The 14,047-nt window shown below is 47.6% G+C and overlaps 1 protein-coding gene across 13 annotated transcripts in view; it reads left to right on the forward strand.

The window, feature by feature from the left end:
• The first annotated feature begins 5,004 nt into the window (after positions 1 to 5,004).
• The window catches only part of LOC104261011 (transducin-like enhancer protein 4), a 97,277-nt gene continuing 88,234 nt past the window's right edge, over positions 5,005 to 14,047 (forward strand). For all 13 annotated transcript variants that reach the window (XM_059833523.1, XM_059833520.1, XM_059833516.1 and 10 more), the window contains exons 1-4: positions 5,005 to 5,049; positions 5,460 to 5,557; positions 6,658 to 6,721; positions 8,112 to 8,156. In XM_059833523.1, coding sequence (XP_059689506.1) covers positions 5,005 to 5,049; positions 5,460 to 5,557; positions 6,658 to 6,721; positions 8,112 to 8,156 — 252 coding nt within the window. The remainder of the gene's footprint in view (positions 5,050 to 5,459; positions 5,558 to 6,657; positions 6,722 to 8,111; positions 8,157 to 14,047) is intronic.

Here is a 14,047-nt window from a genome sequence, read left to right on the forward strand (position 1 = left end):
GTGTGTGTGAGAGTACACAGCTGACAAAGCATGGTGACCTAGTAACTTGGTCCCAAAATAAACTGTAGTAAGTTTCAGTGCTAGGCACAACTCTCTTGGCCCTCAGCTACAGTCACTCCAGGCAGGAAACCTGTGTGGTTACATACAAAATGCCCTCAGGATTGGACCCTTTTTTAAAGGTCCTCTGGCACCGATAAATCTCTGTATTAACATTATGACTCGACTATAAAAAAATTACCAGAGTCTGAAAGTTGGTTAGAAAATCTTAGCTGGGAAACGGAGTTTCTTTTTCACCTATCCTGTAAAATACATATATAAGCACACATTGTTCTGTTCATTTCAGAGCTTAGACTTTGAATGCATACAAAAGCAGACCAGTTCTGAATTAACAGGACTGAAATAACCAGTTGCTTTTCTTGATAACAGGAGAAAAAGAATGGATGTGATGTTTTGCAACCCGTGGCTCCTCTGCGGTATTTCATAAGGGGTTTTCTACACCAGTCAAAACTCAGCACACTTACTGTGCACATAAAACTGCCTAAATATTTCTTGCAGTCAATTCACTTATGAGAAATCTTTAGCAAGATGTCTAAAACATTTAAAAGCTACCTTCTCCACTTGCTAGATAATAGTACAGGTTATATAACCTACCATAAAAGATTTTTCATAAAAGAAGGAAAAAACAAGGAACTTTAAATACAAAACAGCCTATATTTGAAGACCCATCAAGGCTATGTCAGAAGTGACAAAAGATAGGAAAATAGAATGACATTGACATTCTGATCTTAATTCACATCATTTAAAAGTGGCAAGTTATAGTGCACTTTCTCTTAAACTTCTGGGTTTCATGGATCTTGCCAGAATGCAGCAAAACCGTGAAAAAACACACAGTGAAGTATGTAGATACATGCATCTTGCTAAAGCTTAGCAAACCAAACTCTGCCCTACTTCCAGCCACACAAATTCACTGAAGACTAATGGGCAAGCAACAATGAACAGTGCTGAAGCTTTGACGAACATCACTGGTAAACTGCCCTCTGAAAGAAGACGAGTGGCTGCTTCGACCAAAAAGCTGCACGCTTTTGCCTTCTAAGGTGTTGAATACCTTTCCATCTGGAGCGCTGTACCTCACGACTAACACATGCAGAGCGACAAGGAACAAAGAATCCTGCTGTTATTTCCAGAATTCAATTTCTTCAGATACAGCGTTCATTTTATAACTGGATTTGTCCTTCTCCAGGTTCCGGATTTGATGGTAAAATCCGCTGAGCTCGCCCATCATGTTTCCAGAGATGCTTGTGGCTCTGCAGAGTGAGTTGTTCTGTTCTGTTCTTGCACAGCTTTCAAGCACTTGGGTGACAGGCATTTAAGCATTTGCAGATTTGGCAGCCATACTTCTGAATGTCAGGACTTGATCCTGGCACGTGGTAAACGTCCTCTGTTTCAGAGGAGTTGGAAGTGCTCTGCTGCCTAGTGAAGGGTGCTTGCTCAGGACCGATCTTTTAAAAGCATTTTTGGTGCTGGAAGATTTAGACACATGAGAAGCGGTGTTTTCATAATTAGGCAGGTGGTTTATCTCCAAATCTTTTAACAATATTTAAAGGTCTAAATCCCCCTGGAACACTTGATGATGAACTTGGTAAACATGAGAATTCCAGCAGAAATGAAATACGCAAGTAGGCTGAAGGCTGAGTATTGCAATACCTAGTATGTAGACATTTTCAGTGGTATAAAAACAGAAGGTGAGAAGGACATGTTTTGGTCCATTTCCCAGTAGACCACTTGCCATTTTAGACAAAAAAATTACTTCAAAAAAGATTCAGAATCAGTTGCCACAAACCACTCCAGTTGCTAGCGGTTATAGCACTCAACATGAAGGAAGCAGTTTTTGGTTAAAAATTCTACTTCACGAAGAGGAGGCATTTCCACCCAGCGCCTCCTGCAGCTCCGAGCCCTAGGCAGTGGCAGAAGATGGACGACACTACCACCTTCGTCAGCACCACCGCTACCCTGCTTCAGAGTCCTGAGCTTCAGATTGCTGGACCAGTCTTCAAAGGTCACGTAAGCAAGGCAAAACCTTGGTGGCAAAACCTGGGTGGCATGTCCCATCAAGGCCTCAAGGAGCTCAGCAGCTGCAGGCCTTAGCCCGAGATCTGTGGGCAGTAAAGAAAATCTACGACCAAAAATCTGTGTATAATTTAGCAACCACCATTAGGGCACTAATTGCCGAGTGCAAGTTCTGAGACTATAGATTTGGGATACAGGCATCAAAAATGATGTGACTAAACTGCATCTATTTTGCATGCAGGTTTAAACTGCAGCTCATCAGGAATACAAACTGCTTGAAGGCAAATCCAAGCATGACAGGCACAGCGAGGAAGAAAAAGAAGTCTGAGCCTATCCCTCACGTGTGCGTCACTGCACAGCACTGTCTGCAGTGGGGCTCGGCAGAAAAATTGTTCTGGGGTCTTTTTGGGACACGGCAGCACTAGGTGCAGAATTGGTTCCGTGGGGAAATCAGGCGTTCACGTTACAGCGTGCCAGTGGCAGCGGTGCAGCAGGCGTGCGACCTGCGGGGCTGGGAAGACATTTCCCGGAGCCTGCTCCCCAGCCGGCAGACCGCAGCAGCCAAAGCCAAGCTGCCCGTGGGACGCGGGTGCAGTGACCTGCCCCTTACTCTCCATCCGTAATTTCCAGGTGCGTTTACTGCACCTTCAGAAACCGGGCCCTTGGACCCGGCTGCCCTCCTCCCATCTGACGCCGGCAGAAAATGCCCCGTCGAATGTCAACGTACCTTTACAATCTATCATTTAAAGGTCAAGTCTTTAAGCCTCAGCCTTGCGAGTAGCCGAGAATAACACCCTCTCACTGCAACCGCTTCCCAGAGTAAAGATTGAGTGCCTTAAGTAAAGCCAGCGGGAAAAAAAGCCTTAAATCACGTCGTATTCTGCGGCTACAACACGACACCGCGCCGCCTGCCCAGGTCACGCCGCGGGGCCCAGCGGCAGCGGCCACGGCGGGAGGCAGCGGCTCAGCAGCCGTCAAGCGGCTGCGGGCTGCCCCTCCGCCTCGCCCCGGCGCCTTCCGGCTGTAAACGGTTCAAAACGGGCCGCTGCGAGGCGAGGCCTGCCCCGGCCCCGCGCAGCCCGGGGAGGTGAGACGAGGGCTTCAGAAGGGCGCCCGTCCGCCCCGCCAGCGGTTCTCGGGGCTCGCCCGTCCCTGAGGGTAGGCAACGCGGGGGGACACCTCCCCCGCCCGCCCCCGGCGGCAGCGCCGCTCCCTCCGACGAGCCCCACGACGGGGCAGGGAACGCGCGCCCGGAGCCGGCGGCCCGCCCGCCGCGGCCCGCGGGGGGTATCGGCACGCCGCGCCTGCCTCTGCAAGGAGACGTTGCCCCGTAATTAGCGCGCGTCCCCGGCGGAGCGGGGCGGCCGGCAGTGGCCGCGGGCGGGGCGGGAGGCGGGGGCGGGCGCCCCCCGCCGCCCCCCGCTCCCGCCGCGCCACCGCCCCGCGCGCAGGAGGCGGCGGGAGCAGCAGCGGCGGCAGCGACAGCCGACACCGGCCCACGTTACTTTGATTGACGGCTGAACAAATGTTTCCCCTGTTCGAACGCCGGCGCCGCGGAACGCCAGCGATCTCCAGGCTCCACCTCGGGCGGCGGGCAAACAGGAGCGGAGCGGCAGGGAGAGCCGCCTGATTGGCTGCGGGCCCGCGCGGCGTCAGGCACCCACGTGGGGGCTGAGCCCAGAGCCGCCCCCCCCTCGGGCCCGTGTGCCCATTTGTCAGCGGCGAAATGATGGGCATTAATACAGAACGGCGATTAATGTGCGGCCGCCGCCGATTGGTCGCCAGCGTCTCCCTTCGTGGGCGGAGCGGCGGTGGGGTCGCGCGAGGGGGGGCGCGCGGCGCCGCAGTGCCGGACGGGAGGAGAAGTCCCGGGCGCGGCGGCGTGCGGGCAGGGCGGGGAGAGGGGGCGCCGGGAGGACTGCGGCTCCCAGGGTGCCCCGCGGGCGGCGGCCTTCCGGCTGCCGTGAATATGTATCAGAATGTTAATGAACAGCCGCTGCTAAATTTGGTCAAAGGAGTCACCTCGCCAGAGCGTGCTGTGGGAGCGGCGCGGAGCGGCGGCGGCGGGCCGGGCCGGGCTGGGCCGGGCCGGGCAGGGCTGGGCTGGGCCGGGCCGGGCCGGGCCGGGCCAAGCCGGGCACGGGGCTCCGCGGCGCCGCCGCCGCCACTTCACGGAGTTTCGAAAGGCGAGGAGGGAAAAAAAGAAAAGACAGACATAAATAAAGCAGCCCGGACCGTACCTTCTTTTTTATCTTTCTCGCGCTCTTTTTCTTTTTTTTTTTTTTTTTTTTTTAATTAAAAGCGAACCCAAAAAGAACGGGAAAAGAGCGGCCAAGCAGCACTAGCGGGGGAGATGCGGTCCGGCTGGTAGGAGCGAGGACCAGCCCGCCACACAAAAGGGCACCGCACCGAACCGCACCGCACCTCGGCGGCGGCAGCGCCGCGCGGGGCAGCGGCCCGCCCGCCGCAGCCGCCCTCCCCGCCGGGGCGCCCCGCTCCGCCCCGCGCCCCGCTCCGCTCGGCGCCGGCGGCGGGAGAGCCGCCGGCAGCAGTAAAAGTTTGCAGAAGGGGAGAGAACTGCCGGCGGGGATCTCTGGCGGAGCGCGCGCCGGCGCCGGCGGAGGGGCTTTCCCCGCCCTCCTCCTCCTCCTGCTTGCCCGCCGCCGCACGGGGCTCGCAGCCCGGCGGAGCCCGCGGAGCGGCGGCGCTCGGGAGAGCCGGTCGGCGCCGCCCGCTGACCGCCTCCGGGGGATGTGGCAGCGGCCCCCGCGCGCCGCGGACGCCGCCGCCGTCGCCGCCGCGCCTCGCTGCTGCCGGCGGTGCCCCGCCTGCCCCGGGGCGGCGGGGCCGGGGCGTCCCTGCCCGCCGTCGCCGCCGCCGCGCCTGCAGCCCTGATCCCCGCCGCTCCGGCCGTCAGCGCCCCCCGAAGCGGCGTGGATGATCCGCGACCTGAGCAAGATGTACCCGCAGACCCGGCACCCGGTGAGTGGCGGCGGCGGCCCCGCGGGCAGCGCTCCGGCGCGGGCACCGCGGAGTTGTAGCCATTTTCTTATTGTTGTCCGCCGCGCCGCCGCCGCCGCCCCGGGCCGGGGTTGGCTCCTCCGAGTTGCCTCCGCCCGGTGCGCGGTGGTCCCGGCGCCCGCCCCGCGTCCCGCGGTTGCGGCCGGTGCGGAGGGTACGAGCGGGCGACGCTTCCCCCCCGCGGCGGCCCCGCACCGCTGGCGGCCCCGTCGGGGCGGCAGCCCTGGGCGCCTCGGGCGGGCGGGGGTCGGGGGGGCCCGGGGGCCCGGAGCCCGGGTGCGAGGGCCGCGGCGGGAGGTGGCGGCCGGACGGGGGGAGCAGCGGGCGGGCGAGAGGGGGCGATTAAGAGACCCGCTGTTGCTTGCTTGCAGGCTCCTCACCAGCCAGCGCAGCCCTTTAAATTCACCATTTCCGAGTCCTGCGATCGGATTAAGGAGGAGTTTCAGTTTTTGCAGGCTCAGTACCACAGGTAACGCTGCCTACTTTCCCCCAGCCCCGCGCGAGCTCGCCTCTCGCCGCCTTCCACCGCTCCCGCCCGGGGGGGCGGCGGGGCGGGGGCGCCGGGAACCCCCGGCGGAGCCTGGGCGCGGGGCGGACCCCCCCCCCCCCCCCCGCCCCGCAGCCGGGCGCTCCTCCGCCGGCCCCTCCGCATCCCGCCGCCGCTCCCGGCTCTCGGGGCGGGGAGCTCACGGGGGCCCCGAGCCGAACGGTGCGAGCGGGTTTTCTTGTCTTCCCCACGCGCCGGTTGGTGGTCGGTTTTTTTTTTTCGGGGGTGGGGGTTGATGGAAAAAGACGTGGCTGGCTGGGCTCGTCCTCTGCTTTTCTTCAAAATGCCGCTCAGGACACGCATCTTGTCTTGGCTCGGCCCCCTCGCGCCTTTCATTGACATGTCAAGTGCTGATAACCTGGAAGCGAGGCAGCGAGCCATTTCATTATCCTTAGGTGGAAGAGCGCTGTGTCCTCAAAGTGACAAGTGACTTCTGGCAGGATTGCTTAGTGGGCTTCTGAAAACAAACCAGAAAACCAGCGGAAGTGTTCATGTTTGCCGCGGTATTCCTTAAACTACCTGCAGTATTTTCCTTACAGTTCTGTCATCACTAACAGCAAAAAAACCCCCCCAAAAACCCAGCAACTCTTTCCTCCTTGAAGTGGTGATATGTGTTTGATTTCTCTGTGGCTTGAGTTAAAGCAAGAGGTGTTTCTAAAACTCGTTTGAATAAAAACTCTGAAACCCAAATTATGGATTTGTAAGTGACTTCTCAAGCTTAAGTGTTACAGGTATGAACCCCCGCGTGCTTCTTCTGTGAACCAGTGTTGGGTTTTTTTGTCAGAGGAAAATACTCTCCTATGTACTGTACGCAGTTCACTTAGGAGATGAGGATGTTGCACAATATCTCTTGAAAGAGGAAAACTACAAACTCCACCCTGAACTCCCAAGCAAGAGCTGGAATGCACATTTCTATTTGTGTGTTGGAGAAGTGCTTGAAAAGGGGAATAACCTGTACTCGGAAGAATGTCAGTTTTGTGTTATGAAGTACCCATGCTTTTTCCTTTTTATGTCTTGAACAGTTTAAAGCTAGAATGTGAAAAGCTGGCCAGTGAGAAGACAGAGATGCAGCGACATTATGTCATGGTAAGCAAGCTGCCTAATAAATTCAGAATGTCTATTAGCTTGGTATACTGAGACCGAAATACATTCGGATTGCTGGAGGCGAACAGAAAGATTATAGTAGTGCTGCTGTTGTTGAGGTTGCATCAGTGCTTCCATTGTAAATTCTTAGTTTCAGGGGTTTGTAACTTGTTTGCAGCACTTAGTTTCTGCACAAAACCTGCTTTTTAATCTTTTAAGCAATTGGTGCTACTTCTTCCAAATGCTAGCAGATTACTTGTCAGCCCTTTAAAGCTGTGTACAACTTCCATAGTGTACCTGGGGGTGATGTTTTCATTTTTGCTGACCTCTCCCAACGATCATATCTCCATAAAACAGTTGGGGATGATATTTTTTTCTGTGGTGGGAGTAAGCCAAAATTGCACATACATGTATACAAACCCAAAACCTGCTTCCTAGAAGAACTGTTGCACCTGGGCAGCTGGTTCATTCAGAATGGCAGGCATCTCAGCTGTGAAAGAGATTTCCTCAATGTCTGTGGTCTGCCTGGTTAAATAACGCTCATAGGAAGTCATCTCTAAATACATAATTGCATGATGGATCATGATAACTGCAGAGGAGCGCTTGCTATCTGCTCTCTTGTACATCTACGAAGGATTAGCTGTAGTCCATGTGTATGTGACATGTAACACTCTTGTATTTACAAAAAGAGTAAATAACCTTGAAAAATTCGTAACCAAGAGCACAAGGAAATGTTAAGGCTTGCAGTTGTCTTTTTCATGCCTGATACGCCTAAGTCTTGGAGATTGTTTGGTACTAACATTACACACTGAACTGAGTTCCCCGTAATACTCAGGCACAACAGGACATACTTAGATTGGTGTGTTTGCTTTGGCTCTAAATTTCCATGCTCTTTCATTTTTTTGCATCCCGGCAATTTAATTGCAGCTTTTTTGTGTTTTTAATTTAAAATATTGAATAACCGGTCTGTTAGACATTGCTGATTTATATGTGTGTCTGGCTTCAAGCACTTCAGGCAGTTTTTTTGGCATCTTTTATGTGTGCTAGGGAATAAAATCTTGAGCGTTTTCTTTGTGGCTTTTTTTCTTCTTCTAATCTTTAACTCTGGTTGTGATTACTTTTCGTTATTTTTTTGTTGTCTGTTTTTTTCCTTGTTTTATGGCTGTTCTTTGTAAATTTGACACAAAGCAATGTAGATAAAGCAAAAAAGTGGGGAAAAAAAAAAAAGAAAAAGGTTGCTGTGAAATGCTGTTTTGAATTCTGGGAGCTTTTCAAGGCCAATAAATGTTTTTAGGTCTGTATGTCTTTGTACCGATGATGTTTGAGTCAAAGGGAATTTTGGAATGGTTTTCACAATTGCAAGGTCTAATAGAGTAATTTTCTTCTTTCTTAGTATTATGAGATGTCCTATGGGCTGAATATAGAGATGCATAAACAGGTAGGTAGATAATTTGTTTTGTGTAAGAATGCTCTGTGTAATTTCTCCCATCAGTCTTAAAACAGATGTGTATTCTGCGTGACTCACTTTAATTGCATGCTTGAGTGCATTGGAAATTTTTTTGTACTTAACCTGACCCTGAAACTTCAATCTTGTGTATGGTATGTGGGCTCTGTGTAGACCAACTGGTCTTGGCTACCAGTTGTGCATTATTTCGTTGACTTTCCACATGCAATCTCTGCACATGCAAGTGGTCCTATACTGCACGGGGAGAATGCATGTGAGAAGGGAAGGGTATGTGGGTTGTACCTTCAGATCTGTCTGACCTTGAACCTTTAGGGTTTACTTTTTGGGATGATAGCTACATCACAAATACATATTAGGTGTCAGGATTTGTATTTGTGTGTGGAAAAGACTGTTCTTTCCGGTTAACCTGGACTGATTTAAGCTGGAGCTACAAAAGCAGTTGACGTACAGCCATGTTCCTGTTTCCCTCAGGCTGCTTACTTGGACCTTTGTCCAAAACCAGTGTCTCAGTATCTCAAACATGAAAGAGTAAATGAGCTTTCTGCGATGATGTTAGCATGCTCGGGTTTGTGCCTTGAAGTCTAGCACTTAGGCCAAGATTAGCAGGACGTTAGTCAGATGGAGCATGGTAGTGCAAATCAGAGTTTCTTATTTGGTAATGTGTGTTTTTAACCTTCTCTAGAGGAGAATGAATTAAACATCTGACCTCTTTTCCAGTGAGGGAACTTTTTATACGGTGGAGTTTAATACTGACAACTCATTTTAGCAAATGGTTGAGCAATTTGCCAGCGTTGCTGGGGAGTGTAAACTGCAGAAATAAATAAATGGTTGGATGGGAGAAGAAAGACCATCTGAGAATTGGTTTGTATGCATTTCTGTTCAAAGTTAGGGATTTGGAACTTCTCTGGGTTGTGGAAATAGGATTTCTTTATCTTGTTGAGAGCAGACATACAAGTCAAACGTTTTTTTCATGTTATTTATTTTTTATTATGTTTTGTATTACATTAGCATCCCAATGCCACAGTACTAATTAGGGCTATTTGCAATAGATGGCATACAAGTATGAAGATGGTGGGATTTCTTTCCTCAAAGCATTTTGGATCCGTAGCTGCAAACTTACGGGATCTTGTACATACACATTATTTTACAGACATATACGTAGACCTGTTGAATTCACATGTCCTCCTCACAGGTAGCATGAAGACTCAACAAGTGCGTTTGGCAAACGGTTGAGAGGAAAAGGCTGTGATAGCAGCTGATCAGATTGTACGTATGTGGTGACTCTCTGGACTTGATTCAGGTTGCGGGTGCTGGTGGAAAGACTGCTCACTGACTCTCAGAGGTGTTGGGTCTGTTCTCAAATGAATAGCCGAATTGTTTCAGGTCCCATTTAAAAAAAAACCCAAAAAAACACAACCAAAAAACCAAAACACCGCGCTCCCCATCAGTAAACTAGTAGATATGAAAACAATTCACAAAGACCAGAGTCCTTACAGGCCACCTACGTAGCAAATTCTTACAGGCATTTGAAAGCAAGCATTGCAGTCAAACTTGTTTATATTTCTAGGTACCCTGTTTTTACAGCAATTAGTGTATGTAGACTTGCATTGACTGCACAAAATTCCATGGGACAAAATCAGCTTACAAGTGCAATGTGTAATTAAATTGTTCGAAGCAGGGGAAAAAACCCACAGCAAAAGCCCTTTTAACTTTTAATTTCTAAGTGCTTTACTTCAGAAATTGTATTCAGTTACGGTGATGGAGTCGTCAGTGATATTCTGGAGAAATTGAATACTGAGTTACAGCTAAGTGTAGGGATTACAAAGGACTGGGTTTTAATTAAACACCTTTTTCCATTACTGATCATTCTGTTAAAATTAGTAGTCTAAGTATCGTACTCTTATGCAAAACACTTAAATATTTTGTCAGATGTTGATTGAAATTAGCTGTGGCTAAGAAACTTGTTTGCTATCATTCTTAAATCTGATACCAATTTCATATCTGTCTTGTCTCCCCTTCTATTGCCACAGTGTGTTGTTTTTTTTTTTTTTCTTTTCTGCTATTGCTTCAGCAACTGCAAAATATTTCCCATCTTGCTTTATGATCACAGCGTTAGGGTCCAATTTGGTGTATTACACAGATAGCGTTGATTGCTTCATTTGATGTGCGTGAAGCTTTTTTAGTCTTCTACCTTAAATTGCCTTCTCTTCCATCTTTGAATTTTACTTGGCTGAAATTGAGCGATTCACCCTTTTTTTTTTTTACTTCTCCCCCCTCCCAGCTTTCTAAATTCAATCATATAAAAAATCCTGAGGGCAGTTTATCACATTATGAAATACAGACAGCCCTGCAAACCACCTACTTATTATATTTTCTTTCTTTTTTTCACTTTAGCACAGAGGCATATCTGTCTTTATTTGTTTTTCTGGGCAGACAGCCTTGGTTCCTCTCAGGTTCTTTTCCAGATGTACTCGCTGGATGCCCTTGTAATGGAAAGCAGGCAATAATGCAGTGAAGTTGCCCTTCGGCGTAATTGGGCCTAGTTCTCAAGATCAGGTTAGGCTTATTCACTTATTAGATTTGCGTCTCAAAGGGTTCAAGAGCAGGACTCCCTGGAGTCCTTGGAAGTACCCTAGTAATTGGTGGCCCTGATATTTGAAACCTTTGTGTATTTTTCTGTTAAAGCTTCTGTTCTTCTTGGCTGCTCCCAGCCACAGAGTATTTATTTTTAGAGAAATTTTTCACTGGAACAGAAAATGATGGCTGTGATGGAGTCATGACTCTGTGACTTAGCAAATTGATAAAAGGATAAACGCGCAGAGAGCAGCGGTAGTGAGTGTGTCTGTGTGTCTGGGGGGAGAGAGGGGGGGAAGAGCATCTCTTTTCCCACCCCTCGTGTGATGCTCATCATCAGTCATCCTGTGTTGATTTTGATAGAAGACTATTAAAGTGAAACCTATGGGGAATTTGTCATTCTGAAAGGAAAGCTAATGTAATTAGTACCAATTAAAGTACATTTAGTAAATTGGATTTAATCTTAATTAAGCCTGCATAATGTTGCCAATTTTTAACAATTATGTTTGAGAACATAATTAATTTAAATTTTGGTAACTGAGTAAATAGCATTAGACTGGTAGAATTAGTCATTCGTGGTTTTTTTTAAAGGTAAGTGTGGGGTATGTTGTGACATGTGGTGTTATAGACTAAAATGCTAAGCTAATTTTTTATATTCTGTACTAGGATCAATAGAGCTTCAAAATAGACACATTCCAAAAAAAAGGCATTGAGTTGGATGTTTTTGGGTCGCAGTATGAACAGATACTTCTCTAGAGTTTTAAATTTCAATATTAGCATAAATATGAATGTTTGAGTGTGGTCTGAAGATGTCCATTTCTTACTAAGTTGCTTTTTTAATATTTGTTTTTAAGAGACTGAGCTGATAGTTTATAAATGAATAGCTGACACGCTGCTCTGTGTTTCTAATATACTGTTGCTATTTGGTGGTGGTGGTCATTTGGTTTAATTTCTGAAATTAGGCTGTTTTAATGTTATGGTAAACAGTTTGTTTGAATTGCTGTAATCAAAATGCTTGCTGAAGGTTTTAATTCAGAATTGTAATTATCACTTAAAATAATTGTATTTGGCTACAGACAACAGATATTTGTGAATGGGACTGATGGAAAGCGTAATAGGATACAGCATTCACTTTTTACTTCAGTTATGTTTTTTGGAGGTGGCAATACATAAATGGAGTCGCTCTTTTTGGTCAGACCTCCGTCTTCGAACTAATTCACATGCTAGAATATTGGATTTCAGTATTTTTGAAAGAAAATTCAGGTCTTTTAAGAAGCTGGGTATGAAAAAATAAATGAAGTGACTTTTTAAGATCACAGTAAAAAAAAATTCGGTCCAATCCATGTAAATTTTATTATAAGGCTTGGGCAACAACCATTTGAGTGCTGCTAAAATATTAATTGGATAGAAATGAAAGGGCTCTGCTAGCTGATAGGATATCATAATCATAGCTGCAGTAGTCGATGGTAAATGATGATAAATGGCATTAGGAACCTTTTAGCAAACTGTAATAACTACGAGGAGGGAAGCAGTATGGATTTGCATTATATCTGATACCCTCTAGTACCAAGTGGATTGCCAATACTGCTTGTTTAGCATTTTCTAAGGGCAATAGGATATTGATTTCTGACTTACAAGGAACGGCTCTATTTTCACCATTGAAAAGTATTGCAGGTTGTTAAGAAGAAATTGACTTGAAGAGGCCTGACTGCTGCCCATCATGGAGCAAATAAAGCAAAACTGCCGAAGCATGGTGGAGCAGCGAGATGGGGCCCTCAGCAATTTGTTGCTATTAATTTACCATGCTCGACAGCAAATCAATCGGCATCTACTTCATCTGCTGGAGAAAATGCTGTCCAGGGCAGATAAAAGGCCCTGCGTGGTACAGGGAATAGCCTGGATTGGCCGAACGGAGGCTGCAGTTAATGTGTAAATAAGTGAAATCAAGGCCACTGTTGCCGAGAAAGCTGTTTTTAATTAGGTTGGGGCTTTATAGTGAGCTATTTAAGAAAGTAGTATGGAGAGTAAGGGGAGATTTATTGCTGACTGAGTTAATATATGGGCTGTACGACATCCCAGCCTTGAGTTTGCTTGCTTCTTAAGCCTTAGTAAATTATTTTGGTAAAGGGGTAAAGATGGAAATCAATTGGTTTAATTTAGGGCAGAGTTTTGACCATTTTTCATTTTTGTGGCCATAAAATGCGTATATCACAGAGAATCGGTTTGTGTATGCGCTACCTGTGTAATGGAAAAATACTCTTGTTTTTATTTTTTTTTTTTTTGGCAGTGGTCTGGGCTCGGTGTGAGTGCGTGTGCATGGATGTGTGCATTTTTTTTTTTAACACAGTCAGTAGTTGAATGTATATTGTCTTCCATTTGAAGAATAGCTAGAGAGCCAGCTAAAATTATACTGGCTGAATTTGTTCTCCATTATAAACAGTAGGAAAGATTTAATAGAGATATAGGCAGTGGGTAGTCAGAACTGAACTGGAAAACTTCAAAATGAGAGAGATTAGAAGTGAAATTTTGAAGACTGCAGCTCACACAGGACTATTAAGGAGGAAGAGAAAAACAAGTGGCTTTTCCATCAAAGTCGCAAAATGTAAAAAATAGGCTGTCAAATCAGCTTGACAACTGAGGCTTGTTTGTCCCAGTTTTAGGTTATTTAGCCACTGAAGCCAGCAGAAAAGCTTAGAAGCTTATGAGAAGTTAGAAAATGTATTATTCTGCAGTTAAACCAGAAACCTTTTACTTAGTAATAACCGCTAAGTTCTGAAACAAGATCCTGTGCTTTCTTTCCCTGATGACACAGATGTCAGACAGCCTTTCTGTGGAGAGGTCCTGTTAATTACTGGGAAGTTTCTTGGTGCCACTTCTCCGCGAGTTACTGTTGAAGTAATGTTTCCCCCCACAACTGCAGAATAACATGGATGAGAACAAGAACTTCCATTTCACCCTGGTTTTGCCGTTCATAAGCAAAGGAAAGTGTCATTTTCCCCCCACTTGTTTTGGCAATTCACACAGATGCTTAAGACACAGGAAGTAGCACAAAACATGCTGAGCAAACTTTTAAATTAAGACATATGCTCTGTTTTTACTGGCAAAAGGCTGTGCTCTACAGTGCTGAAACATAAAAGCATTTTTTTGTCTTTGAAAGATGCTAATTGCTGTGATGCTGCCTCACTGACTGTGTTAATTTATGAGCCCACTTGTACTTACAGAGGGGGCCAGTGGTGACCCTGTGGTTAGAGTTGCCTAACACCTTCCCCTATAAAAATATTCTTGCAAAT

Source organism: Gavia stellata, chromosome Z (assembly GCF_030936135.1).
Source record: "Gavia stellata isolate bGavSte3 chromosome Z, bGavSte3.hap2, whole genome shotgun sequence".
NCBI classification, from domain to species: Eukaryota; Metazoa; Chordata; class Aves; order Gaviiformes; family Gaviidae; genus Gavia; species Gavia stellata.